The sequence below is a fragment of the Epinephelus fuscoguttatus genome, linkage group LG11 (genome assembly GCF_011397635.1).
Source record: "Epinephelus fuscoguttatus linkage group LG11, E.fuscoguttatus.final_Chr_v1".
Lineage (NCBI taxonomy): Eukaryota > Metazoa > Chordata > Actinopteri > Perciformes > Serranidae > Epinephelus > Epinephelus fuscoguttatus.
Window position 1 is genome coordinate 22,504,505 of NC_064762.1, and position 26,412 is coordinate 22,530,916.

The 26,412-nt window shown below is 42.8% G+C and overlaps 1 protein-coding gene across 1 annotated transcript in view; it reads right to left on the reverse strand.

Annotated features, from left to right (window-relative positions):
* The window catches only part of fut8b (fucosyltransferase 8b (alpha (1,6) fucosyltransferase)), a 134,267-nt gene that overhangs the window by 30,025 nt on the left and 77,830 nt on the right, over positions 1-26,412 (reverse strand). The window contains exons 3-5 of the mRNA XM_049590310.1: positions 20,812-20,930; positions 19,556-19,718; positions 7,660-7,774 (exon numbers count right to left, since the gene is read on the reverse strand). Coding sequence (XP_049446267.1) covers positions 7,660-7,774; positions 19,556-19,718; positions 20,812-20,930 — 397 coding nt within the window. The remainder of the gene's footprint in view (positions 1-7,659; positions 7,775-19,555; positions 19,719-20,811; positions 20,931-26,412) is intronic.

The window sequence follows — 26,412 nt, forward strand, 5'->3', positions numbered from 1 at the left end:
TCCCAGTCCTGCTGTGTTTAGCCCCGACAGCCGCTCCACTTGCTAGCTCTATTATGGTGCTTTCCATTTGTACTGGAAAGTCAAAAATTCCAAGTTCCCAGTTGGGAATTTCAACTGAAACAGTGACTGAAGTCATAGCTCCAACTCCGAAAGTCTGAGGAACCTCACCAACCAAAACCTTAAAATCCAATATGGCTGCTTCAAACATCAACAGAAGTGAAAGTTGTAATAATGCACTGTTTGTTAGCACTTCTCCGTTACTTGTGTCTTAATAAAAGAGTCATACACACAGTCTTGTCCAACTTCTATCTGTGGACATATTGCTACAGTGTTGGGCAAAATACAGCATTAACTGTTGCTATTAACGGGTATTGCTAACAATGGCTAACCTGGCTTGAACTGGTATTGCTAACAAGAACTTGTGTGTGATGTCATTCCCAGGTGTGACCTCCAACACCCGTGGTAAATGGAATGAAGCATTAGCTTTATTAGCTCAGTTAGCTGTTAGCTAACTAGCTCTCTTCCCTGTGACAAGAACATGACGACATGCGACGACGATTGTTTTTGCTCGATTCAGTTTGTCATTTGCTATGTGATCATTATACATAAGTAAAAAAAACCTTTTGTCCTGTAGGAGTCCAAGGGAAGATCTTTGTTCGTCCCAAACACATTTTTTAGGGCTGCCCCCTAATAGTCGACCAAACATTAGTCAACCAGAAAAGTCATTAGTCAGCAAGATTTCACTGGTCACTTAGAAACAAAACGTGAAACTCTATAAGGAGCTGCGCCTTGTCAAAATAAATCAAAACCTATATGACTGGACCATGTAGGAATTTAATTTGAACGGACAGACACAGGAAGTGGCCACGCTCAGCAGTCAGACAGGAGTCAGGTTAATTTCCAGGGCTGGTACCTGCGGTTATTCCACAGGCTAGTTAATAACATGTCGGGCAGGAAATCCAAAGTGTGGGATCATTTTGAGAAGGTGAAGGACGAACCCAAGGTGACATGTAAACTCATCTTCACTGGTCGACTATAAACATGACGTATCATCTGAAACATGTCAGTAGCTACATGCCCATTAGCCACTTAGCACAATCATTACTGCTTTGCCCACAGCGTCATTAACAGGCGGCTTGCTCAGTGTGTGACGTGCACTTGTAGATAAAATATAGGCCTATATGAATGAAGGTTCATTAGTACGGCTTTGTATTTCTCTGTAATGTAGCACAGTGATAACAGTGTTACTGATACTATTCTTTCTCACACCTTCAACTCAAACCATTGTGTTGCCGCGCCCAAAATATATCATTTAATAATTAAATCAATATCGTAAACACGTGGACGACTAGTCAACTAATGGCTGTAAATGGCTATTGGTCGACTAGGAAAAATCATAATTTTCTGTCATTGTCAGGATGACGGGACCTCGTTAGTCTTGACCCTTTAATAGCCGGCGACAAGTACTGTTCGCCGTTTTCGTCGACTAAAAGGAGCAAATGTATCAGGATGTTTGTGGAACTATAATGCTGCTTTGGCGGATTGTATATGTGGATTTCTATTTACATAACCTTCATTTAGACTGGTAATCTCATTATCACATGCACTCTCATTCTCAAAAGAGACTCCATAAAACTTTGCGACCACAGAGTTAATTTGTGTGGCCCTATGGTTTATGTCGCACCCTGCCATGGCACTGGGTGACATGGAAATGGGCACTGTAGTTCATTTTGAGTTGTACCCACATACAGCCTGCTGGTGCTGTAAATATTCTCTGGCACATACTGACATGTGGCTGAATATAGTCCCCAGCAAACGCACTATTTACTCCTGTTTGGGCAACATTTGCCAGAATAGAAAACAGCAGAAAAAACAACACATTCATGACCAGCTTTTAATGATTTAAGTTGTCAGTAGGAACCAATGGAGCTGACTGCCGATGACAGGAGGAAGTCGAAAATTATTAAGAGATGGACTAACTCATTGGGTTTGGTATTTCCCTGAGATTTGTTGAATAAGAAAAATAAAGAAAACCACCAGCCTTATCCTATATGTCTTTCTCCTTAATCTCCTTTTTGTAGCTCTTGCATTCTCTCCTTCACTTCCTGTTCTTTTCCCTATTGCATTTTTCTTACTCTCATTAGTCCCCCCCTCCCCCTCCTCCTGTGTTTAACTACTCTTCTTTTCTCACACCCCCTGTCTCTCTAATACTCTCCCTCCCTCTCCTTTTCCTCCTCTCCCTCCAATTCCCTGTCTCACTCTCATTCCTCATCTCATAAATTAGCTTCAATATCATACTAAGTCTGATGGGAAGAATACCAAATGAGAGGCGCTGGGGAGAGAAACAAGGATTTCTCTTTTTGTGTAAAGAAAAAAAGAAAAGGAGAGAAAAAAGTGGAAACCAACAGAGTGACACATGCTGTGTTGTCGATGGGTCGCCGGGCGGTTTGTGATTCGCTCGGCAGCCGGTCTGAGCGACTCCGCAACGCTCGTGCCAACCGGCTTCCTAAACAGCAATTACTGGCTGATGGGAGTGTTTTCCTCATTAGGCTGCTGCAGCTGTGGATGGTTCACAGTAATCAGGCCGCGCGGCACCCACCGGCTAACGCTGCCTATCACACACTAGCAGGAGACGAAGAGGAAGAGAGGGAGGAGGAAAGGAGAGGGAAGCAAAGAGGAAAAGAGATGAGGGGATACAACAACAAAAAAGCAGTGGAGATGAAATGAGAAAGAGGATGGAGGCAATAGAAAACAGGGGCAAGGAGAAAAAATAAATAAAGGAGAGAGGGTAGGAAACAAGTGGCTCCTTTAGGTGCTGAAAACTGATTACCACCACTGCTGTTCAATAACATGAACAGCAGCCATTGAGCTGACAGAACAAGCCACACACGGATTTCCCCGGAGTTCAGGCTGCCAGTTCACTACTAGCCCCACAGGTGTACGCTAACTCACCGTGCTAATAATCTACAGTGGCGTCCCGACAAAAAAGAACTCGCGTGGAGCTTTTTTCACTTTGACAGAACTCCACATCTGAGCCGCAACGTCTGCATGGGATCAATGTGTGGCATGAGCCGTGTAGCGTGGAGGCCACCATCGGATCCCCGGTTGATAATGATGAGGCTGGAATGACTCCGAAGCGCTGAGAGACTCTCGGTTCAAGGATAATGACGGCAGATGCGTGCACAAAGGCAGCCTCTGAGTACCGCTCTGTACTGTAGGTTAAGTGCCTGTTTAAATGGTGTGATTTTTTGAGTGTGAAACATAGACGCAGTTGCAGAGTGATTCAGTTCAGAGAGACCGCAGTGATATTGTTTATGTGGGGACTTTGTCTAAGGACAACAGGATAAGAGAAATAGTATGTCAAGCTCAGGTAATTATCCACTGTGATGCCCATATTCAAAAACACAGTGGAGGATGAAAGGACGCTGCGCACACCTGAAGATGACTGAAGTAAAACTACACTACATTTTGTATAGGTAAATGTTTTGGTTCTCTCTGCTGCTGGCTGATTTGCTCTATATCCACCTCATTAAAGTCTTTGCATTTTCCCCACGGATGCCTGAAAAGGAAAACCACCTGTCGAGCACACACACACAGGTTGTGACACATTTTTTGCTTGAGGAAGCAACAGTGCGTCATTCAGAGGGACTGGGTAGTTAGCACGAGTTTAACAGCCACTATGGATATTAAAAGAGATCTATTGAGAGACAAATATTATTAGAGAATCTAAACAAGCCGGCATTTAATGTTTTATTATTTCATCAAGATTTTTATTATATCAACCCATTTTTTTGGACTATTTACCACTGAAAATATTCCTAAGCAATAGCAATTTAATGTTTTGCATTCTGTAATTGCCTCTTTGTGGAGCAGATTTCATTGTTCTCGCAGATAACGCCGTTCTTGCTGAGTTTGCCTTTCCCACGACTGGATTCAAATTGTTTACCTACACACTGGGGATTTACAGAAGAGGATGCATGTGCGCCAGACAAGACGTGGGAAACAAAAAGCAGTGCATTGCTCGCGTTTCACTTAAAGCAGAAGGCGACACCTGATCACGGGTCCACTGTGACACAATGTCGCCTGTCTTCTTTAGTTTGCAGTATTAAAACAATGTGATGTCTCTACACTTCTCTGGCTCTGCTGTAAACTGACACACTAGTTGCTCTCCCTCTGTTGCACTTTTCACACACTATCACAAAATCAACCAGGGCTACAATCCTGACTGATTCTTTCAGCAAGCTGTAAACACAACACTGACATATCACCGCCTAACTTGATAAGACAAGCTTTTTACACATCCAGCAGATACAGACCAACATTATTACTACTCTTATTATTATTTGGAGTCATGTTTGTGTCCATCCGACATTCTTTCACTCTCTTTTTAAGCTCTGTCTTGGTCTTCGTTAAAGTCCTGAGGGAAATATCTGGCTCATTAGCTGCTAAATGCTCCACTAAAGCTGCTAACTTTGTCTGTCTGCTGCTTGGTGCTTTGCAGGTAGTGTATATACCTGATTTGTAAGGGTGTTATTGAAAACAGCTGCCTGCTTCAACCAGAAACAGTATTGATGAGAGCAGTGGGACTGAACCGAAACAGGAAAGTTGTGGCCAAAACAAAACTAATGATAATTCTGTGTCCTTGGAATTGTGTTGGAGTTGCATAAATTGGGTGTGACTTGAAAGCTGAGACTCTTGTGGATTTGAGGAGCCAAGTTTTGTTCATGTGTGATAACGTAAGTCCCCATAGTGTCCATTTTTTTAAACAGACGTCACTGTTTTAAGCCCAGTTCAGACCAAAGATTTGCAACAAGACCAGCTGAAACATGCATCTACTTGCAACGCACCGTTCTGCTCTCTGTACTCAGCTCAACTCAAATTCATTTATGAAGCACATTTAAAAACAACTCACGTTGACCAAAGTGCTGTGCAAAAGGAATAAAATGCTAACAGCGCATACATAAGAGGCAACATAACGGTCAGGTACACAGCTCACACATCAAGGAAAACCACATCAAACTCAAACACCACTGAATAAAAGTTGATTTTGAGCCGGGACTTAAACGAGAAAATGGTGGGGGCAGATGTATTTGGGAGGGGGATGCTGTTCCAAAGTTCGGGGGCAGACACAGCAAAGGCACGATCACCCCTGAGCTTAAGTCTGGAGCGTGGGACAGCCAGGAGCCCCAGGTCAGCTGACCTAAGGGACCTGGGTGTAGACTAGGGGGTTAGAAGGTCTGCGAGGTAGGATGGGGCCAGACACACGCTCTGATTTCCAGATTTTCCGGCTTATTTTGAGGCTGAATATAATTTGTAGCTTCTTAGATATGAATTAGGGTAGTGATAGTCAGATACTGGCTACAGCTGCATCTGTAGTAGTGACGAAACGGCAAAGAACATATAATATACCATAATAAACACACCACAATAATGTAAGTAAGCAGCGCCAAATAGTTAGTCAGCAACCCACCGTTTCGACACCGGCACATGTGAGGACAGAAACAGAGGGCTCGGTGGGGACAGAGCACCTGCTGCAGCAAGCCAACACGCCGTCTGCAGTCAGTTTGTCTCAATCAGTGGACTTCCCTACAAGCCAACTGGCTGCTGAAACAGTTGCCGTGTTTTATTTATGCTCTTAAACCATCAGCCAGCGATTTGACCAGCTGAGTTGCAGGTGACACCATCATCCAGCTCGAGTCGAGCTCAGACCTACCATTTCACACCGCTGCAACTTTTCTCTGCAATGTTCTAAAATGGTCTCGTCTCGTCGCGTATCACTGGTCTGCACTGGGCTTAAATGACCTATTGTGACCTCTAGGATAATCACAGCCTCGTGAAACTTTACAACCACAAACTAGAGACCTTGAGCTTTCAGGGGACATATGGCTTTCAGAGGTACACTGACAATAAGGGGTTTTCTTAGCAGTTTCCTGAACAGAGGTGCTCGCTGTCAGAGTGCTAGCAATATGCAATCCCTACAGAAATCTCCAAATGTCAAAAGTTTTTGATACCAAATCACAGCATGGATTCTTCAGTGGTGTTCCTCAAGGTCTCAGCATTTTCATGTGGTATTTTGAAGGGTTTTTGCTAAATTTTCAAGTGGTCGGAAATTGTTAAATTTAGCGCCAAATCTGTGTAACAATTGGTATGAACCCAAAATTGCTGCAACAACTTATGAGACATAACAGAGCTTGAAAGTCTGAATAGGCATTTAACCAAAGCACTCCATATTTATGACTTGAAAAGCTTGACACACTGTGATGAACTGCATCTTCTTTTAGATAATGTATATCCCTTCTATGTAGCATATACTGTTGACCTGCTATCTCCCTCTAGAGATCCCCCGCCCCCTCTAAAAAGGACAAAATGGGTCAAAAGTAGGCAGGGTTGGAGTCGAACAGGTTAAGCTACTGGACGTGTTCGTTGAGTGATAAGTGATCTCTGGGAAATGCAGTGCAAAACCACCAAAGATCAAAAGCACGATCTTACTCACTACCAATTAATAGCACTTTATAAAAGGCTCACAGTGCAAAAATAGATGAAGAGCGTGTCCAACAGAAATCCATCTGAAGAAGCCAGCCATGCTTACTGAGTGTTGTGAGTGGACAGATGGAGCAGACGCAGAGATGGAGTTAGTTAAACCAGGAATGAAGGGAGAGGATGGTGCGGGTGGCAGAGACAGCAGGATAGGAGGGTGGAGTCTGTCAGTGTGTGTACATATAAATGTGTTTGTGTAAGAGAGAGAGAGATAGCAAGACACACACACACACACACAGGGCATCTCTTTGCGTATGAGCATGTGCATCAATCTTGTGGCTGTGCGTATATGTGTGAGTGTGTGCGCGCTAAGTGCCTGGATAGGTGTGGGTGAATCCATCTGTGCACGACTCGGTGTGTGTGTGATGAATTAGTGACGGCAGCTGGTGGAGCGGTGTGATCCCTCAGCGGTGGTGACAGCAGCTGTTAGTGGTGCTGTCTCCGCCCAGCCAGACTGACTGGGTCCTCTTCATCAAACACACCGGCTCATTAATGCTGCAGGGCCCGGTGCCGCGGCGCACCGCCCCACCCGGGAACCCGGCAGCACCAGAGCTGGGGGAGGGGAGCGCGGCGGCCGGGGGTGAGTGGATATGTCATGGGTCTCAGGTTGTGTGTGGTGCTGGAAGCATATGTGCACCTATCTCAGCCTGAGTAAATATATGTGTGTCTGTCTTTGTACTGCGCAGACGGTTTTTGCATTTCTGCATATGCGTGTCTGCTGATCTGTCATTTTGCAAGTCTGCATGTGTGTCTGGGTTTCTGTGCATGTGTGTGTGTGTGTGTGTGTGTGTGTGTGTGTGTGTGTCACTAAACCGCTGACAAGCAACAAGAATCCTGCTTGTCAGATCCGACTGCTGAGACAGTCTGCTATCACACCCCTCACCTGCTCCTCGTGGAAACTAATGCTGACAGTTATGGATGGTGCAAATGAGACAAGCAAGTGTGAAAGATGTCCTCAGAAACGCATATGCGCCGCTGTACCTGTGAGGGAAACATTCACATAACTGCTTACCATGTACTTGTGTCTGCGTGAGGGTGTGTGCAAGACTACTTCTGTATGTGTGTCTGTGAGTGAGACAGTACGAGGCCAGTTGGCGGAGCAGCGGGTGTGTCTGTAGATACCTGTAGGTAGGTGATTCTGTTCTGGACCAGATCCGACAGGTCTTTAGCCTCCTTCACTCTCCACTCGCCCACTCCGTCCGCCTGGCTGAGGTAGTACAAGTCTGTCATGATGGACCTGCAGTCACAGACACATTTCAGAACTTGAATTATTTATGCATTAAAACGAGCTGAACAGAGACACTGATTGCTACAAACTGTCTTTTATGTTCATAGCAACATGTACAAACAGCAGCATCTTCTCAAGACGTGGTCATAGCCAGTAGGCGCAGACAAAGAGCAGCACCTGATCAGTATTCTTTCTTTGGCACCTGTGTTATATGCACTTCTCATGAAGGTTCTGACATTCACCAATGTTTTCTTATTTGGGATCACTACAGTTTCATGTCCTCTTATGGGCATTGGTGGGGCATTTACAAGTTGGACTCATCATTATTAGAACACTGGTTCAACAGTTCTGCAGTTTACAAACACGTCATGAATCTGACAAAGACATTTCACCAGTGGTACGTTGGTGCATTGGTTAGCATTGTCGTCTCGCAGCAAGAGGGAGGTTCGAACACTGGGGTGGGAGAGCCCTTCTGTGCGGAGTTTGCATGTTCTCCCCATGTCAGTGTGGGTTTTCTCTGGGTACTCCAGCTTCCTCCCACAGTCCAAAGACATGCAAGTTAATTGGTGACTCTAAACTGTCCGTAGGTGTGAATGTGAGTGTGAATGGTTGTCTGTCTCTTTGTGTCAGCCCTGTGATAGTCCGGTGACCTGTCCAGAGTGTACCCTGCCTCTCGCCAAGTGTCAGAGACAGGCTGGGATAGACTCCAGCCCCCCTGTGACCCCTAACAGGATAAGCGGTTACAGAAATGAATGAATAAATGACTGCGGCCCTGCAGTTTCATGTCCTTTTATGGGCATTGGTGGGGCATTTACAAATGGGATTCATCACAGGTTCAACAACTCTGCAGTTTAAGAACATGCCATAAATCTGATGTAGACACTTCTAGGACCTTTCTTAGGAACAAATTTAAGAAAACCTTGGAAGCTACTGAATGAGGCCCACTGAACAGACTGCCAGGTAGAAGAACAAGCAGCCTAGGTTTACATTCAAACAGCGAAACTACATATCTGAGAGGCTGCTCCTTATTAACATTAGCAAAGAACCTTTCTTACACACTAGTATGACCATTACACCACACTCTCTTACTACCAGTGACAATATCTGGCCCAGTTTTTAAGTTAAATCACATCACAATTGTACTACACAGTATATAAATATTCGGGACTTCTTGGTAACATGTGTACAGTCATAAAGACAAGGAAACATGTTGTATGTCCTTCACTAACTCGTCGCCACTCTACCAGCCTTGCTTTGGAAAGCGCTCCATTCCCATAGCAGCCACTTAGAGTGTGTAGCAAGGATTCAGTAACAAGTTCACGGTCATGATGCAGTTCAAAGGGAAACTTGTTGGGAAACCAGAGAGAGAGAGAGAGAGAGAGAGAGAGAGAGAGAGAGAGAGAGAGAAACTTCTTAACAGTGTTTGTATTCGCTGCAATGGACGACCCTGGCAATCCGTGTGTTTGCAGGATCAAAAAATAAATAAAAATTGATTGACAGGTTTTCAGCCACACAGTTCATACACACACACACAGAAAGGTATAGATACATATTTGAAATGCTGCGTATGAACTCAATGAAGTCGATAAAAACTCATGGTGTGGAGAATAAACACGTGTCCTTGAATACAGGGTTGGGAGATATGAATATATACTCTATATATCAACAGCAATGTGTCAACTCTCTGAGATATTTAACACTGACTGAGTATGTGTCTCCAAATCCAGTTCCTGGTAACCAAGACCTGACCAGGGGCCTGAGTCCAGCTGGGTCCTAACTATATTCACTTAAATAAATCGGGTACTTGTATTGCCGCAGGTCCTGTGTCCATGTGTCAATACATTGAGTGGATCAGAGTGGACTTGCTGTCCCATTTATACATGTTGGGTTATCCAGAGGTCTATTTCAGACTAGCTAAAAAATCCTGTCTAATCTCCGGTTGTACTCAACCATTCAAACAAATCAACAAGCAGGACTGTTTTATGGTTATACTGAATGTACAGGATTTTTGCATCAACATGATGAAGTATGTCACAGTACAGTGTTCCCCCTCAGTTGACTGCTTGGGCCTTACAGATTGGCTGGAGGGTGTGTGTGTGTGTGTGTGTGTGTGTGTGTGTGTGTGTGTGTCACTTGCTGCCACCAAATTCTGTCCTGAAATTTGACACTTTTAAGTTCCTTTAAATATTTAACAGTTAGCCTACTTTTCCAAATATTTATGTTATTTTTCGAAATCCAGTTGAGCCACTTTTCACATTGACATGGATTTGATCCGCTGCACAGCCCATATTTAACCTAGAATTACCCCCCCTGAGCTGTTTGCCTCTGCACACCAGTCAAGTTTCTCTTACAGCTTACATCCATGTCTGTGAAAACATGCATGCTTCCCCCAGGCAGCACAGAAGATCTATACAATCAGCACAGTTTCAAGGTGGACACCCAAAATAAGTGTCATCAATATAGTATCTGGCCAAATGTCTCCTCTTCTGTTCCTGAGATATGAGGTTGAAGAATGGCTAGAAAAGTGGTTTATACAGAACATTATCATCTCACAATCAAGTTGAACCTTGACCTTTGTTTTTAAAGATTTTTTTTTGGCTTTTGCCATAAATCAATAGGACAGCATTGAGTGTGAAAGGGGGAGAGAGAGAGGGAATGACATGCAGCATGGGGCCGCAGGTTGGAATCGAATCCACAGCTGCTGCAGCAAGGACATTGCTTTTGTACATGGGATGCCCATTCTACCCATTGAGCTACTGGGCGCCCCATGACCTTTGACCTTTTGAATACAAAATGTCATCATTTCAGCATTATGTCCTATTAGACATTTGTGTGAAGTTTTCTAATAATCAACATAGGAATTCTTGAGTTATGTTAAAAAAACATAATTTGTGAGATCACAGTGACCTTGACCTTTGACTACCGACTAATCAGTTCATTGTTGAGAACAAATTTGAAAAAACTCCACCAAGGTAAGACAGGCAAGGTCACAGTGACCTTTAAATGAAGACCACCAATTCATCGATGAGTCCAGGGGGACGTTTCTACTTCTACTTAAAATTATGTCACTTTTAAGGCTGGTTTGCACGTTATTTCTGTTATTTATTTCCTCCAAAACAGTAGTGAGGAACAGTGCCAGGAGTTGAGTTGTCATTAACCAGATATTCTCTCGTCTAGCTCAACTAAAAGCACTGAATCTGTCTGTATGTTAGCCTGTTGTTCACTACTGAGCCTCTTTGTAAATGATAATGTTAACTTCACTTCAACTGTTCAACTGACAAGCAGTTTAGATAACAGACACCTGACTGACCTGCTGTTATTACAGACTTGAATTAACCACAGACACTTGCCACTTTCATGGACTCACAGCAATGCACCACTGTGATTCACAGCAGAGTTATTATAGTTTTGTATTTATAGTATTAATAATCAAACACAGAACAAAAGACAGACCAGTCAAAGGAAATCAAATCAAGACTTAACTTGTGTGACATAAGTTCGGGAGTATAGCACATTTCATTACAATTCATTCAGCTTCCATAATTGCCACAAAAGTTAAAAATGGTTGGCAAAGAAGCGTGCAGTCGACCCTTTGATGAAATGGGGGATTTTCCTCTATTGTATATTATTTTTTATCAGTTACAATTTTGTTTTTAATTTTTGTTCTTTAGTTCAGTTTAGTTTCAGTAAGTTTCCAGAGAGAGTTTGCTCGTTTCAGTTTAGCTTTAATTGTTTAAACATGTTTAAGTTTGGCTTTTGCTAATTTCTTTCTTAGGTTTAGTTTTTGAATTATAATATGGGGCAGAGGCAAAACTTAAACATCCCAGTCCCAGCAAATATGAACTGATGATTCCTCATGCTTGTTGCATGGACAAATTTGACCAAATTGACAGAGACTAAAATTAAAGATATTTCCTGCATAATTTTATTTTAGCTAGTTTGGTTGGTAAACATCATCTTTCAGCATTTTTTTTTCTTAAGTCCAGTTTTTATTTTTATTTCCCTTACCAGAAATATTTTTCACATAGTTTTTAGTTTACTATAATAACCTTGGTTGACAACACACAATGCCTGCTGCAGAATTAATATGAGGCAAATACTAGAATGGATATTTTGAGTTATTTTTAGCATTAAAAATATAGCCAGGCAGGGATTCCCATAAACCTGGCAGCCTGCCAGATCTGTACAATAACAGGAGAGACACTGCAGCACCTTCATTTTCCAGATATCTAATTAACTGGATCAGCCAACAGCAGACACCGTTTCTAAACTGTTTGTGGTAAGAAAATGTATCATATCACAGAATAATGATATCAACATATAAAAGGGCATTTACCATCCACATAAATATTGCCTACCCCTACTTGCATATGCAGACGACATGATCTTGACTCAGTGAACTTGCAAATTCATTCATCTCACCATTCATACTCGCATATCTTGTCTGTGACCTTATTTTTTGTCCTGATAAGACACCCATCTCTCTTATCTTTATTTCAAATCAGCGTAGACGTGCAGACGTTCACATAAAATAAATGAACTTCAACTGCCTCTGTGATTTCCTACACAAAAATCCTCCTCAACAAAACCTTTAACCACATGACAGCAACCCTCTGAATCACATGATGTTTGTGCTCCAGCAGGTAGGCGGCAGAGTCAACCCCCCTCGCCGACAAAAGTTCCCACAACATTACATCAGGCTTTAGATAAGAACATGCCACAAACAGACAGACGGCATATGTTAACAGTATACTGGGTGTTTAACATTACAGAGGCTCAACCGCAGCTTTCGGGATGTTTATAGGAAAAGTGTCGTTTCTGTCAAGCTGACTGACGACAACAGCGTCTTCCTCGTTGTTTAGCTGTGTTTTGGATTAAGTCTGCCATCTGCAAGCCTCTGACAGCGAATTTGTGTCATGTCACATGCTGCCAAATATTGTGACCATCCACTTACAAACATGCCCGAAAGCTCTCATACTTGAAGCTAAGGGCAGATGCAAACACATCACACACACAGACACACACACGCACATACACACTTATGCAAGCTTAATTTATTACTCACTTCTTTGACCCAAATCAGTCACATCCTGTGTGACTGAGAGTTCTTATGCATATATTCAGCAGTGCATGCAAAGACACATACACACACAGAGCAGATAATCGTAACACGTCCCGTTTCAACAGTGCGGCGGGGTGAACAGTGCCTTTCTCCACGAATAAGACAGTATCATTACTCATTGTCCTATTTTGAAGCCGGAGTCACAACGTGTGCATGGATGTCAAACTCTCTTCCAGAAGCGCACAGGGGAGCAATCAGCGACCCTCTGTGGGAAGCAGAAGCTAACCTGGCTGGCCACAAAACTTAACAAGAAGGAATCAACAGAGGAGCCCTGAGGAATTTGGCAGCAAGACAGGGGAACACCGCACAGCCCTGATGCTCCTATGTATCGGTGTGTGTGTGTGTGTGTGTGTGTGTATGCGCAAGTGTGTGTATTTAAATGTGTGCGGTCTTGGGCATATGCGAAGCTTGTGGGCTTCCCCAGTGCTTCTGATTGGCTCAGACCGCAGACGTTGAGGCTGCAGCCGCTGGGCTTGGCAGCAGAGCACAGATTTTTTGAGTACTGATGCTGCACCAACGGGAGAACAATTACAAGGTCTCCGGCTTACATTACAGCTTGAGTATCAGCGGGCCAGGTAAGGCAGAGAACGGGCAAAACGGAGGAAAGAGAAAAGGTACTCTTTCACTGGCCTATGGGCCTACAGCGTGCTGTTTTGTGACATGATGAGGAACTGAACAGTAACAATGAGTTTACCTGATGTGACCCTGAATTCTTAAATATGGCTAACCACGCTGTCCTGCCCATCCTGTTGCATGACTGAATGTTTTACAGTGTTCTGAGCTTTTGGGATTCACAGTAGACAGTATTATTACACATGCCTGTGGATATTCTCATTTATCAGGTCATAGTTATCTCAAGGCAATTGAATCGAAAGCAACTGGACCTAGTGTTTGTCTTAGAAGACGTTTCACCTCTTATCCAAGAGGCTTCATCAGTTCATGCCTGTCTGACTAGGCTGGAACTAGTCTGACAAACTGGTGTGGAAAACCCAGGTATTTAACCTCTGAGGAGGTCATCACAAGGCCAATGATGTCATTGGTTTGTTACTGCTCCAATGGTGTGTCAACGACAGTCGGTGAAACTCCTGCTGCCAAGGTGGACGACTCCAACGACCACCTTGGCAGCAGGACTTTCAACGTTTTACACAGTTTATAATGTCTATCAAAATTTTGGGGATCAATATTATGTACTTTTTTCCGTATATACATGTTTTTTAAATGCAGAAGAAACCTGCTAACTCTTTTGAGCCCATTGCCAGTAGACGAGAATGCCTTTCTTCCCTGGTGTGTCACCTTTGACGTCACAAACATGCTGGAAAACATGGTTAGTAACTAGTAGAAAGCAGCACGGAGGCCAATGGAAAATTGGTTAGTTTTTAATATATATATGTTACTTATTCAGTCTCTCCTTCAGCAAAATGGTGCTGGCTAATTTAGAATTTGGGATTATGTTTGACTGCTGCTTGGACAGAGGAGGACAGAATTTGTGGCTGAGATGACAAAGAGTTGCTGAAGTTAAATATGGTCACGCTAGAAAAGGGGTGAAAATTAGCTAGTCCATCCAGGTGTCATATTTCCATCACTGCCTGTCAAAGCTGAAGTCTATTAATCCTCATGTCTATGGCAGAATCATTTGTCCCCAGAATGAAGGCTGATTGTAACCTTCAGGCAAGGTAAAACTGATGTTTATGTCAACGCATACAATGTCTGGTTTTAAAGAGAAAAATTTAAGTTTAGGAAGGAAGTTTGGGAAGTGCTGAGCGCATAACTGGATAAATGAGACTTAGATTATACTGTATGAGTTGTGTGAGAGTTTGTAAACAGATGTTTTAAGGGTGCCTTCAGACCCAGAGTTGTCTTGCTTTGGTCTGAATCAGGGACTAGTTCTGTCACAAAGATGCATAATTACCTAGAGTTGGTTCGTGTTCTCACGGCAGCATTTACAAGCGGACCAGAAAGCTGCTCTTGATCGGTCAGAATTTCCATGTGGGAAAAATCCACAAAACGTTGAAGAGGAGTCCACTTGCAAGATAAATGTGACACTTTCTAATGTCACAATGGAGGGACAACTACGCAGGTTGATTTTAGCGCTGCTCATCGTGGACTATATTGCTGTCATTGTTCATTTTAGTCAAACCATACAGTTTGAAAACGAGGCGCGGCTCCAACTAGAAAACAATGTTTTGATGCATTGGATGTGCTGAATGTGCATATTAAGGCAGTACAGGAGGAGGTGCACATTAATAATCCTCCAGGACTGTAACATGCTCATGTTTGACCCGAACAATGTGTCATGTGACTGCAGTTGGTTCAGATCCAGGTCGGAGCACGTTCTGTGTCACGTCCGAGTTCGTTTGTAACCAGACCGAGACCACCTCTTCAAGAAGGCACCCTTTAGTGTTGTTAACTGTGCTTCCCATTTACTTCAATTCAATTGGAATTTTCTTTATGAGGCAAGACAAACGTTTTCTTCATTAATTCAAGCTAACACGTGGTGAGTAATTGATAAACAAATGGTTATTTTGTTGGTGAAGTATTCTTTTAACACAAAGAAGTCAAACATGAAGGAAACTAAAGCCTCTTTTACCACTGGACAAAACCCCACTAACACCCACTAACATTTGGCTTTTGTTTAATGTGGGAAAGGTTACAACTGGCATTCATTCCTGGGACAAATGACTGTGCAGCAGTCACGGGTATTTATCGACTCCAGCTCCAGTTGGCAGTGACAGAAACGCAACACCTGGGTGGATTACTGGATAAATTTTTGCCCCTTTTCCTATGCAACCATCTGTAACTTCTGCGACTCTTTGTCATCTCAGCCACAAATTCTGTCCGTCTTTTATAGCTGCAGCTCATATTGTGTTATACAACTTACAAATCCCTATATATTTCAAACATTTAGTAATTATATACACAGTTGTATATTTAGATTAGAGCTGCAATGATTGTCAATTAATTGATAAACAGAAAATAAATCTGTAACAATCCGTTGTGTAAAAGATTTATTTTAATTTTCCATCATCAGATGGAATTTGCCCAGTTGTCATTGAAATACAGATATTTAAAACTCACATCTTTACTGTGCATTTTAAGTTCCTTCTAACTTTGAAACTTTATTAGATTTTTCCACTGAGACTTGATATCCTGGTACACTGTGATGAGGTGATTTACTACAGTATATGTTACTAATACACTGGCACCAGTACATTCTGTCTGTGATTTGCTGTTGCACACATTTGAACTTTGAGCTGCTGGCCTTGGCAGATCTCTGAACTTTCACACCTTCTCATTTCAGCTGTGTATGAAACTTTGTAAAACAAAAGCTCTTTATAACGCAGTGATTACATTTATTGGGAGAAGCGAGTAAGTAATTGCACACCGTCTCTCATTGTGCCACATTTTTATTTTACTTGGGAAATGTTGGAGACAAGGACCTTACCCCCATCCTGAGCAGAATTTAAATGATGGAGCGGTGCATTTATTCGAGTCAAACATTTCATTGCTCTTTCCACCTCTGCCCCTATCTGTGCTGGCTCTCCCAGCCTCTGCCTGCAGCACATACAAAGAAAGCTGGGGGGCTTAGAGGGAGAGTGAATGCATGTGAGAGTCTGTGACTGTATATGTAGGTGTGTGCGCCTGTGTGTACGGGGTGAGGAATCAGTCTTTGGAAAGCTGCTTAGGCAGCAATGACTAAGACAATGGGTCCTGTAAGCCACTTCAGCAGGATTACAATGAACCACTTGGCGAAGGGACATCGGGCCTTTCTTCATTCAGCGGCGTGGACGCTGGCCAGGTGACAGAGAGACTGCGTCTGTGACCTTTGCACTTTGTTTCTCAGCAACCGCCGCCAGTGCTGCTTTCAAGTTCCCCTGTCAGAAGTGTCAACTTTTGGCATCATCAGTAGGCAGAGCTGGTAAACAATACCCTGTGAGTCATCAACACTGAATTTATTCACAAAGAAGAAACAGGGAGAGATAAAAAAAAGACACTGATCAGGATTCTGAGCTGGGGCCTGTCTATATATCAAATATATTTAGTGGTTAGCGCTGTCGCCTTCCTCCCACAGTCCAAAGACGTGCAGGTTAGGTTAACTGAGGACTCTACAATGCCCGTAGGTGTGAATGTGAGAGTGTCTGTCTGTCTCTATGTGTCAGCCCTGTGATAGTCCAGCAAACTGTCCAGGGTGTACCTTGCCTCTCACACAATGTCACCTTGGAGAGAGACTGACCCTGTACCAGGATAATGAATTACGGATAATGAATGAATATTTAAATATCAATTAATGTGCAATATGGCAGATGACCATATTGGTTGTGGGCCGCTACGACAAAAAAGAAAATGAGAGATTACGTCATGCTTCCAGCTCCTGCATTAATGAGTATGTTAAACTTTTGTGCTGTAGTTGTTAAAAGTTGTGATCATTTTAACTACTTAACTACTACTGCTACTATCATCAGAAGGAAGTATGAACACCTAACATACAAACACAGCTGGATACTCTTTTACATGTTTTTTAAAAACTATTGCTGATACAATATCTTAATGTCAATACGAATAAGTCACTCTGAGAAATACAAACGCTTTTGTCATGTAACAAAAGAGGCCAGTGTTCTTAATGCTACACTTGTATAAACACAAACAAAAAGTAAACGCAACTTATATACCTAAGCAAACATTTCATGCTGACTTTTAGGACATGACAGTTCAATAATCTGTGCTGTGATGACTTTTAGGTCAAGTGTTGAGGTGTTGAAGTTTCATAATGATACAATATTAAATTGATTCTCTGGACGACAATACGATGTTTGCTGATATCATAAAGTCTGCCACGATTACAGCTGCAACTAACAAGTATTTTTATTGTCGTTTAATTTGTTGTTTATTTTTGTTTTTCAGGCTTCTTGTTATCGATCTGCTGTGCGGCCTTGAGTAACCTCAGCTTATGGTTGGACTACTCTTCTCTATGATGTTTGTTCCATGTTGGTGGAAGTTTAACCTGAATACGCAGTGTGGAGTTTAAACACTTTATTTGATCAAAGTTTAACCTTTGTGCGGGGTGTCGGTAGCTTAGTGGATAGTGCCGGCACCCCATGTATAGAGGTGACGCCTCGCTGCAGCGGTCATCATCCCTGACTCTCTCTGTCACCCCATTTCTCTCTCTCCTGTCAATTAAAGGCAAAAAGCCCAGAAAAATAATATCAAAAAAAAAAAAAAGTTTAACCTTCATGGAATATTCTTTACACATTTTGTTGTTATTGATTTTCTTATTTTGATAATGTGCACTCGTAGCTGGGCTCCATTCGATTATTTTCACAATTAACAGATTAGTTGTTTGGTCTATACTGGTCCAGCCCTATGGGTCCGCATTTCTCCTTAGTCAGTAGTTCAAGGTCCACACAGTTTAATACATTCAGCATCATTCTTGCATTTGGCCATGTTGCTGAGATAGTTTGCTGTCTCTGTCAAGTAGCTGTCTGGTAGTCACTCACTCTACAGCAGGAAAAGGCCCTTTGAAATAAAAGCTCTGTGCTGGAAATTTACTGCACTTAAAGATTAAGCGTATTTTTATTACAAACTAGACATGTCTGCAAGTCACTTGTGGTCCATTCAGAATGGGCTTGCGACCCACCATTTGGGAACCACTGATCTATAAAATGTCAAGAAATGGTGAAAAAAAAAGTCGATCAGTGTTTCCCAAAGCTCAAGATGACGTCCTAAAACGTTTAGTTTTGTCAACAACTCAAAGATACTCAGTTTACTGTCATAGAGGAGTAAAGAAACCAGAAAACATTTTTATTTGACAGTTGAAATCTAATGAATGAATCGATGTAGCTCTAGCGACGATATGATTTTCATTTAATTCCATTCAGGATACGGCGACTGACCTGAGACAATATCAGCAAATATCTTCATTGTCTTTTTCTTGGCTGTGCACCGTTATTTGTGTTAGCACTGTTTGAATGTTCAGGAAGGATGTGAGAAATGGTGACACAGATGTGCCATCATTAAGTGTGTGTGTGTATCATAAAGATTACTATATGCATTCAGGTTTTTACTTTGCATTGATGATATGAGGTCACTGATCACTGAATCAATATATCAATCCAGATTGTAGCATTGGTACACCCCTGATATACAGTGTACCAGGAGTGCCTGTTGATTGCTGAGTGATATCAGTTAGTCTAATGGAGTCACAGATATTAATGATGTGAGACTGAACATCACTATCAACACTTTCCACTCACAGCATTACAGACATAAAAGGAGTTGTTAAGAAGCTTTCAGACCACACTGCAAGGGTTTATATTTACTCAAAGGAAAGACATCCTTAAGGAATGCGTGTCTAAATACTCGCTGGGAGTGTGTTAGGTTGAAGAAACGACAGAGAGAGAGAGAGTGAGAGAGAGGGAGAGAGAGAGAGGACAAACACAATCACACTCACTCACTCAATTTGGGGGTTCAAATTCACCGTATGTGCATGACTCTGGACTGGGAAACAGACTAAAGAAGGACATGCAAACTCCACTGTGTGCTTCGACCTTCTCTCTGGAGGTGACAGTATTATCTACTGATATTAGTGTGAGCTTTCTCATGTATGTGATGGTTCTCTTCAAATCCCTGTGGAACATCTTGACATTTTCACTTTCAAGCAGCGACATGCTCACCTCTCCTGGTGTCCCAGGTCCTGCAGGAGCGTGTCGGCGTACTTCTGCCTCTCGCTGGGCTCGGCGCTGGCCAATTTCTTCACCTCGCTGCGGACAAAGTACCAGAACTCCTTAACGCCGTTCTCCACCCTCCTCCGCAGCTCCTCCTGAGTGGGCCCAGGGCCTGCAGGGGGGGACGGTAAGAGAAAACGTTTCACATGAAAAACAAAAATGTAACAAAGACGCTCAGCTGGCACGACATTTGGAGCACAGTTATGATCTAAGACAAAGAATCGATGACATTAACTTCAAAGCAGCTCCCTGGGAATACAGCTGGAAGGGAAGAGGGTAGGAGAAGATGCCAAGAGGTCTTTAGGAATGTTTGAGCATTTGATTATACGAGCCTAAATAGGCTAAACGCACAAAGCTAGGTTTCGGAATATAACCATTAAGACGCTCCTCTTTTATTCTCTGTCCCTGGGTGTTGCTTTGACCTCAATAAGGAGCACTTGATCACTGTTTCTGTGCCTCGTGGCTCTCTCTCATGTCTTTTCTCACACAGTTCTAACAACAGGAAGGAACTCTATACCCCACCCGAACCCAAACAATGTGGAGTAACCCACATGGATAACACAGCTGACTGCTCTGGTTTCTGCGGAGAGAGACAAAAAAAAAATCGTGGAAAGGGAAGAACAGCCTGGAGCACGAGAAAGAGGTGGTGGTGAGGAGGGAAAAGCTTTTTTTTTTTTTTTTACGTTCCTATCTTGCACACTCTCTTCGCTCCTCACTCCCTCCCTGGGTGGAAAAAAGCTGGAGGGTATTTTTAGCTTTTTCTTCCCCTGCGGCAAGATAGAAAGGCTGACCCCGTGCTGCCCTCCACGCTCACATGTCCTTCTTTATTTTCTCTCTGTCTGTCTCTTTTCTCTCCTCTCTCCTCCATTCTGCCATTGGGGCATTCACACTGCTTCCACTTCATTCACACATTTCCCCGCTCACCTGACAGCTTTCCTGCCCCTCTGACCACTGCTTAGAGTGGCAAACACACACATAACCCTACCAAGACGGCGCGGCTCTGCCATCATCGCTGCTGAGCTACAGCGGGTTTAACAGCGGACTAGACCGAGATTCTTGCTGCGGGCAAAAGCTCACAAGAGCCGTTGACTGATTCATACCATATATAGTCAACCCCCGCACCTTCAAAATCAATCCTTTCATATTTCCGAGCTCTGTGCCAAATCCTTCCCTGCAACCTTTTTACATGGTCTGGCCTTGCTTACCATCTCCAGTGAGTTTCTGGAAGCTGTGGATCTTCTGTTTGGCTCTGGTTAGCTGGTCCTCCAGGGAGCGCAGTCTCCCTGCAGCGAGGGACCCGGCTTCTGCCTGACCCTCTGGTATCCTGGGGGAGACAGACACAAGGAGAGGATGTGATGGGTGAGCATGGGACCAAATGTGTGCCGATAGAAGAATGTCTTACTCTGCAGAAATACTGTGCTGATACTGTAAAACTGGATCCCAGTAAAGCGACACGTGAGAAATAATTCAGCCGAATTGTATTCAGTGAAGTGCTGCAAATAATTATTACTTTCATTATCAAAGTACAGGGTTTCCCACACGTTCATTTATTTGTGCAGCCCGCCATGATTAAAACATCTGCCAACACGTTTTGATTTTCTGTTTTTGGAGGTGGACTGTTCATTAGGTGTGCTGCTGTAATATATAAACCACTCAGTTATTCATAGCTCCAAAGCATTCTCTGATAACAGACGGAGCAGCAAAGAGGCAGGCGCAGTGGAACTTGCTGCACCTCTCATCCATCGATCTCATCTGATCAACTCTGATTGGACCAACTGATCAGTTATTCACCCCACGACTCAAAACAGACAAAAGGACACCCCCAGCCCCGTCAGCTACCGCTACACTGAAGTCAGTATTTTTTTGATGACTCCATTAAGAAAAAAAATGACAAATAAGGCCCTTCATAACTCTCCTAAGCCCAAGTTCACATCTTCACACACAGACACACACACACACACACACACAGTAAAAAAGGACATCCTACAACTGCCATTTCCACTGCTTTACTTTCACTTCACTTCCTTTAACTTTGCTAAATTCCTTTAAGTTTCTGCAAACCACATTCAGCACATTAACATAGCAGCAAACCACGAGTTGTTATGTAAGGATATGGTGGAGCAATGGCAATCTGAGCAGGGAATTAAGTCACACTCCCTTTGTGAGTGTGTTGTAATCCGAGCATCTCTGTAGACAATCTGGCTGTGTGTGCGTGTTAGTCGAGTCGAGTCGATTTTATTTATATTGTGCCAAATCATAACAAAAGTTATCTCAGGACACTTTCTAAGTAGAGCAGGGGTGTCAAACATACAGCCTGGGGGCTAGAAGTGGCCCGTCAAAAGGTCCAGTCTGGCCCACTGGATGAATCTGCACACCTGATAGTGATGCACTTGTGAAGACTATGAGGTGCCAGGTTTCAAGAGCAAGTTAAACACTGAGTAAAATGTTGCTTCAGAGGCTTTTCCACCCCGACCAGAATACAGTTCTTTTCTTTCACATTAGTTTGGTGTGGTGATGTCAGGGTTAATACTCAGGAGTGGAAATGCGTAGAAAAATGCACATGTAATGAGCGTGAGTAATGGACTGTGGAAAAACTGAGAAATATTGTCGAATATCCATTCATTTTTCTGAAGACATCACAGGCTGTTTGTCATCTGTTTTATAAATGATTGGAGTTTTTAAAATGTACTTCTTTAAACAAAAAAGGGAACAATTTGGAGGTGTTTGTTATTTTCAAGACATTATGCAATGGTTTTACTGGTGCAGCCCACCTTGGATCAAATAGGCCTGTTTCCACCGAGCAGTACAGTACGCTTCAGTTCAGTTCGGTATGCTTTTTTCTGTTTCCACTATGAAAAGTTGTGGATGGTACCAATGGAACTGTTCCGTACCGTCCCCATTTTTGGTCCCCCCTCTACTGGGGTACCTATCACACAGATCTGGCACTAAAAGGTGGAGCTGTGAACACTGCAGCCCACTGATTGGTCAATAGAGGACGGTCACTCTGCTCAGGGCTGAGTTGTGGCTGGTTTTGAGGCTCATGTAACCACTGTTCATACCGTGGAGAGTTTTATTAGGAGACTGCAACTATAAAATAAAGGATGTTTTGCTGCCTCTTGCAGCAGCTGGAGTCTGATGAGAAAAAATAATTTAATTCACTGGGACAACTTTGACCATTAGTTTAGTTTTTATATGACATACACTTTTAGTAACGAGTGGATCTTCAAGCATTTATACATATTAATTTCGTCGGAATTACATGAACTGCATATATTCCAATCCTCACTCAGAGAAAAAGAAAGCATCATGGAGCGTTGTTCCTGTGAGCTCCAGCAACACTAAACCCCTGAGCTTGCCTGAGAAGGACTAAATGCACAAACCTGCTATTTCTAAATATCCCATGGAGAGAGACTCTCACTGCAGCCTGTTTTATTTTGTTCTGAAAAAGTCGGCAAGCAGCCTCGTTCTGTGGACGATAAACGAGGTGCAGACTTCCCTCTCTCACTGATAATGAGGAACTACAGTGAGTGCTGGATGGAGCAGTGAGTGACAACAACCCCGCCCATGTGAAAGAGTATTGTTTGTGGTGGTAAAGCTAGGGTCTAGGTACCATGTCTGAAGGGTTATTTTTGGTTCCAAAGGTACCATACTGAAAGTGTTTGGTGGAAACGGGGCTTGTGTGGCCTGTGAACTAAAATGAGTTTGACACCCCTGATACAGAGGATGACTGGACGACACTCTTTCAATTCACAGAGATCCAACCAATCAAACAAATACTCACTACGAGAAATCACTCATTATTTTTCTCACAGACTCTATGGTTGGCAGCCGTCTGCCCCTCGAGTGCATGTGAATCTCTGGGTGTGTGTATATCACTGGCTAGCTAATAGCCAACACTTCAGTCGCCTCCCACCAATTTTCAACACCAACAGCACTGCTAACACCATTAGCTGCTAGCTACTGGCTCAGCCACCTCCATGTTGAGAGCCGTGTGCAGACAATCCCAGCTCAGTCTCTGAATCATAGATATGCTCTGAATGTCACACACAGCTCTTTTAAAGCACTGAAACAACCATTATTACCATCATTACTGTTGATATAAAACTATTGGATCAGTAGTAAAACACGTCATTACCTATGTATGATCTTTCCAGTGCAATGCCAACTAGATAAGAGAGCAAAATTCAGATTGGAGCAATCCCTTAATTCCAGCCTCACTCATTTTAATCCAGCAACAGCATGGATAAATTAGTTTGACAGTGTTTTCCCTCACTGAGACTTCAACATCAACCTTTTCCACACCTGACTGGATGTACACAGAGCTTGCTTGGCTGTGATTAGTCTTTGCTTGTGATACTCAATCTGGAAAAACATGCTGGCTGTTGTGCAAATATTTCGAAATTCCTCTTCCACAATCACCCGAAATCAGTCTCTGAATAAAAATCTGACAAGAAGCACTGCAGGCCACACATTTGCAGTACTCCGCTTCATTTTATATCTACAACACCGAGTTTTAAAAGTCATTAATGAGGCGCAGGAGTTTTGGAGGAGCCCTGAGAATGAACATTCACTGCTCAGCCTGATATGTACTGTATATTCTCATTTGGATGTTTCTGGGCTTAAAAGTTGCAGTGAAAACTGAGCTTTGAGGGCTGGCATCTTTTAATGTGCACCACTGAAAATTCTACTTCATTTGCTAAGACACCACAGTGGAGCTTCCTGGAGGCCTGTCCCAGTTTATTTATTTTAAGATCAAGATTATGTACCAAGTACTGAATCATTCCATGTTTGTTAGGTCCAGCCCGCCTAATTCTGAACAATACATCCAAACATTATATCCTGTTTCAATGACTATATACTTCTTGTAAAGTCAGGGGGGGCAGTGGCAGTTGTATGCCATTTGTTTGTGACTTTGAATTTAACACTATAGGCAAGGGGTGTCAAACATACTAACCGGGGGCCAGAACCGGCCTGCAAAAGGGTCCAATCTGGCCTACTAGATGACTTTGGACACATTGAGCATAGCGTTAGTTCAGGCACGACACAATGTCAAGCTCAGCTCACATCTCAGCTACATCAGCTGATCTCAAACAGCCCAATCAACTGATGGAGCAGCTGATTGATCACATGATGCCTTTCTATGCATCTCATTCAGGGAGCCCTATTTAAACTGCTCTGGCCTGCCTACTGTTGCTGGTTCCTCTGCAAGCCGCTTTGCAACCCGCCTCCACCCCAGCTCCTCCTTTTCATGCTGTGTCTGACTCATCAATGTCATTTCTGTTTGTCACTGATGCTGCTGTGTTCTGTTTCCTGCTGCTCTCCCTGCCTTAGGCTTGCCATGTAGGCACATGGAAGGGCAGGGAGCTAAGAGCCTTAACAATAAGTACTTTCTATGGTCATATTTAAAGATACTGAACATTGTGAAACATATTGTCAACCAGCAGCTTCAGTACAAAATAATCTGTATCAGACTTCTGTCTTAAAACAATATTATTGGAACCCTGCTGCTGAGGCACTGACAAAACGTCAGACTGTAAGGCAGGGGATGACGTAACCTGCTTCTTCAATAGCTTCCACTTTAGAGGAAAATTATGAAAAAATAAGTCACATGTAGTGAAAGTGAGTAGTAGACTGACTAAATGTGGAAAATCTAAGACATACTGTTGAATTTGGACATAATTTTTCTTTCTTCATTGTTTGGTAAATGGAGAATGTTTTGAGAATGAAAGAAAACTTTGTAGGCGTTGATATTTATAGGTTATTATGCAGTGGTTTCAGTGGCCTGGCCCATGTGAGATCAACTGAACTAAAATGACTCTGGAACCCCTGCTATAGACCAATCAAGCAGAAGGTAACAAGTTGCCATTACTGCGCTGAGGTCTCTCTATAACATGCACCTTTTGGATGCAAGCTACCCTACGAGGTGTTGAATTTTTTCCTTTTACCTTTATGTTCTACAGTATGTTGTTACTTTTGACAGCATTATGAAAAAGCTGCTCCAATAGTTGTGGCACACTTCAACATTGGGAAAAAAATTGATTCTGAAACAAATAACATCACTCAAGTTAACGCTGCTTAGCTAAGGTAGCTAATGTTAGAGGGCTAACGTAACACTGTCGAGGGGCTGCGGTGGTCCCACAGAATAAATTAACTCAATCAACTAACTGTGCCGTTATTGGGAAATATAATATTAGTTAATAGGACAATGACCACAAAGTAAACATCATCTGGATAGCACCACAAACAGAACACGTTTAATGTTGTCTGGTGTTCCAGTTGTTATGTGTTAGCGTTAACCAACTAGAGACTCGGCTGAAAGCATCGTGGTTGCTCTTATGGTGACAGCAGCTGTTGAAAACAGGAACAGAACATGTAGGTGACCTCATAAAAGCTTTCAATCTTATTTTTTATCAATTTTTTATATATACTCGTCTGTTTACTTGGCAACCATTTACGGAAGTGACAACATGAAATCACAGATGCGTTTCCACTTTCGTATGTGACTGGAGTCTGTAGATCCGTACATATACAGATGATGCAAGTGCATTTCTTTACGGATGGATAGACACCTGATAGAAACAACCCGTAGCCACGGTGGGGAGGCAAATTTTGTTTATTTTACACAGTCTATGATTTCTTGCCATCTAGTAGTTTGGAATATGTGCTTAGAACATTACCGGGACAGAAACAGGACCTGCCAAGTACGTGGCATGTTGTGTGAAATATTAAATCAAAAAGACGTATGAACTGCTGAACGAGTCATAATGACAATCTTACAGTATATATTGTATAACCATATTTTATCA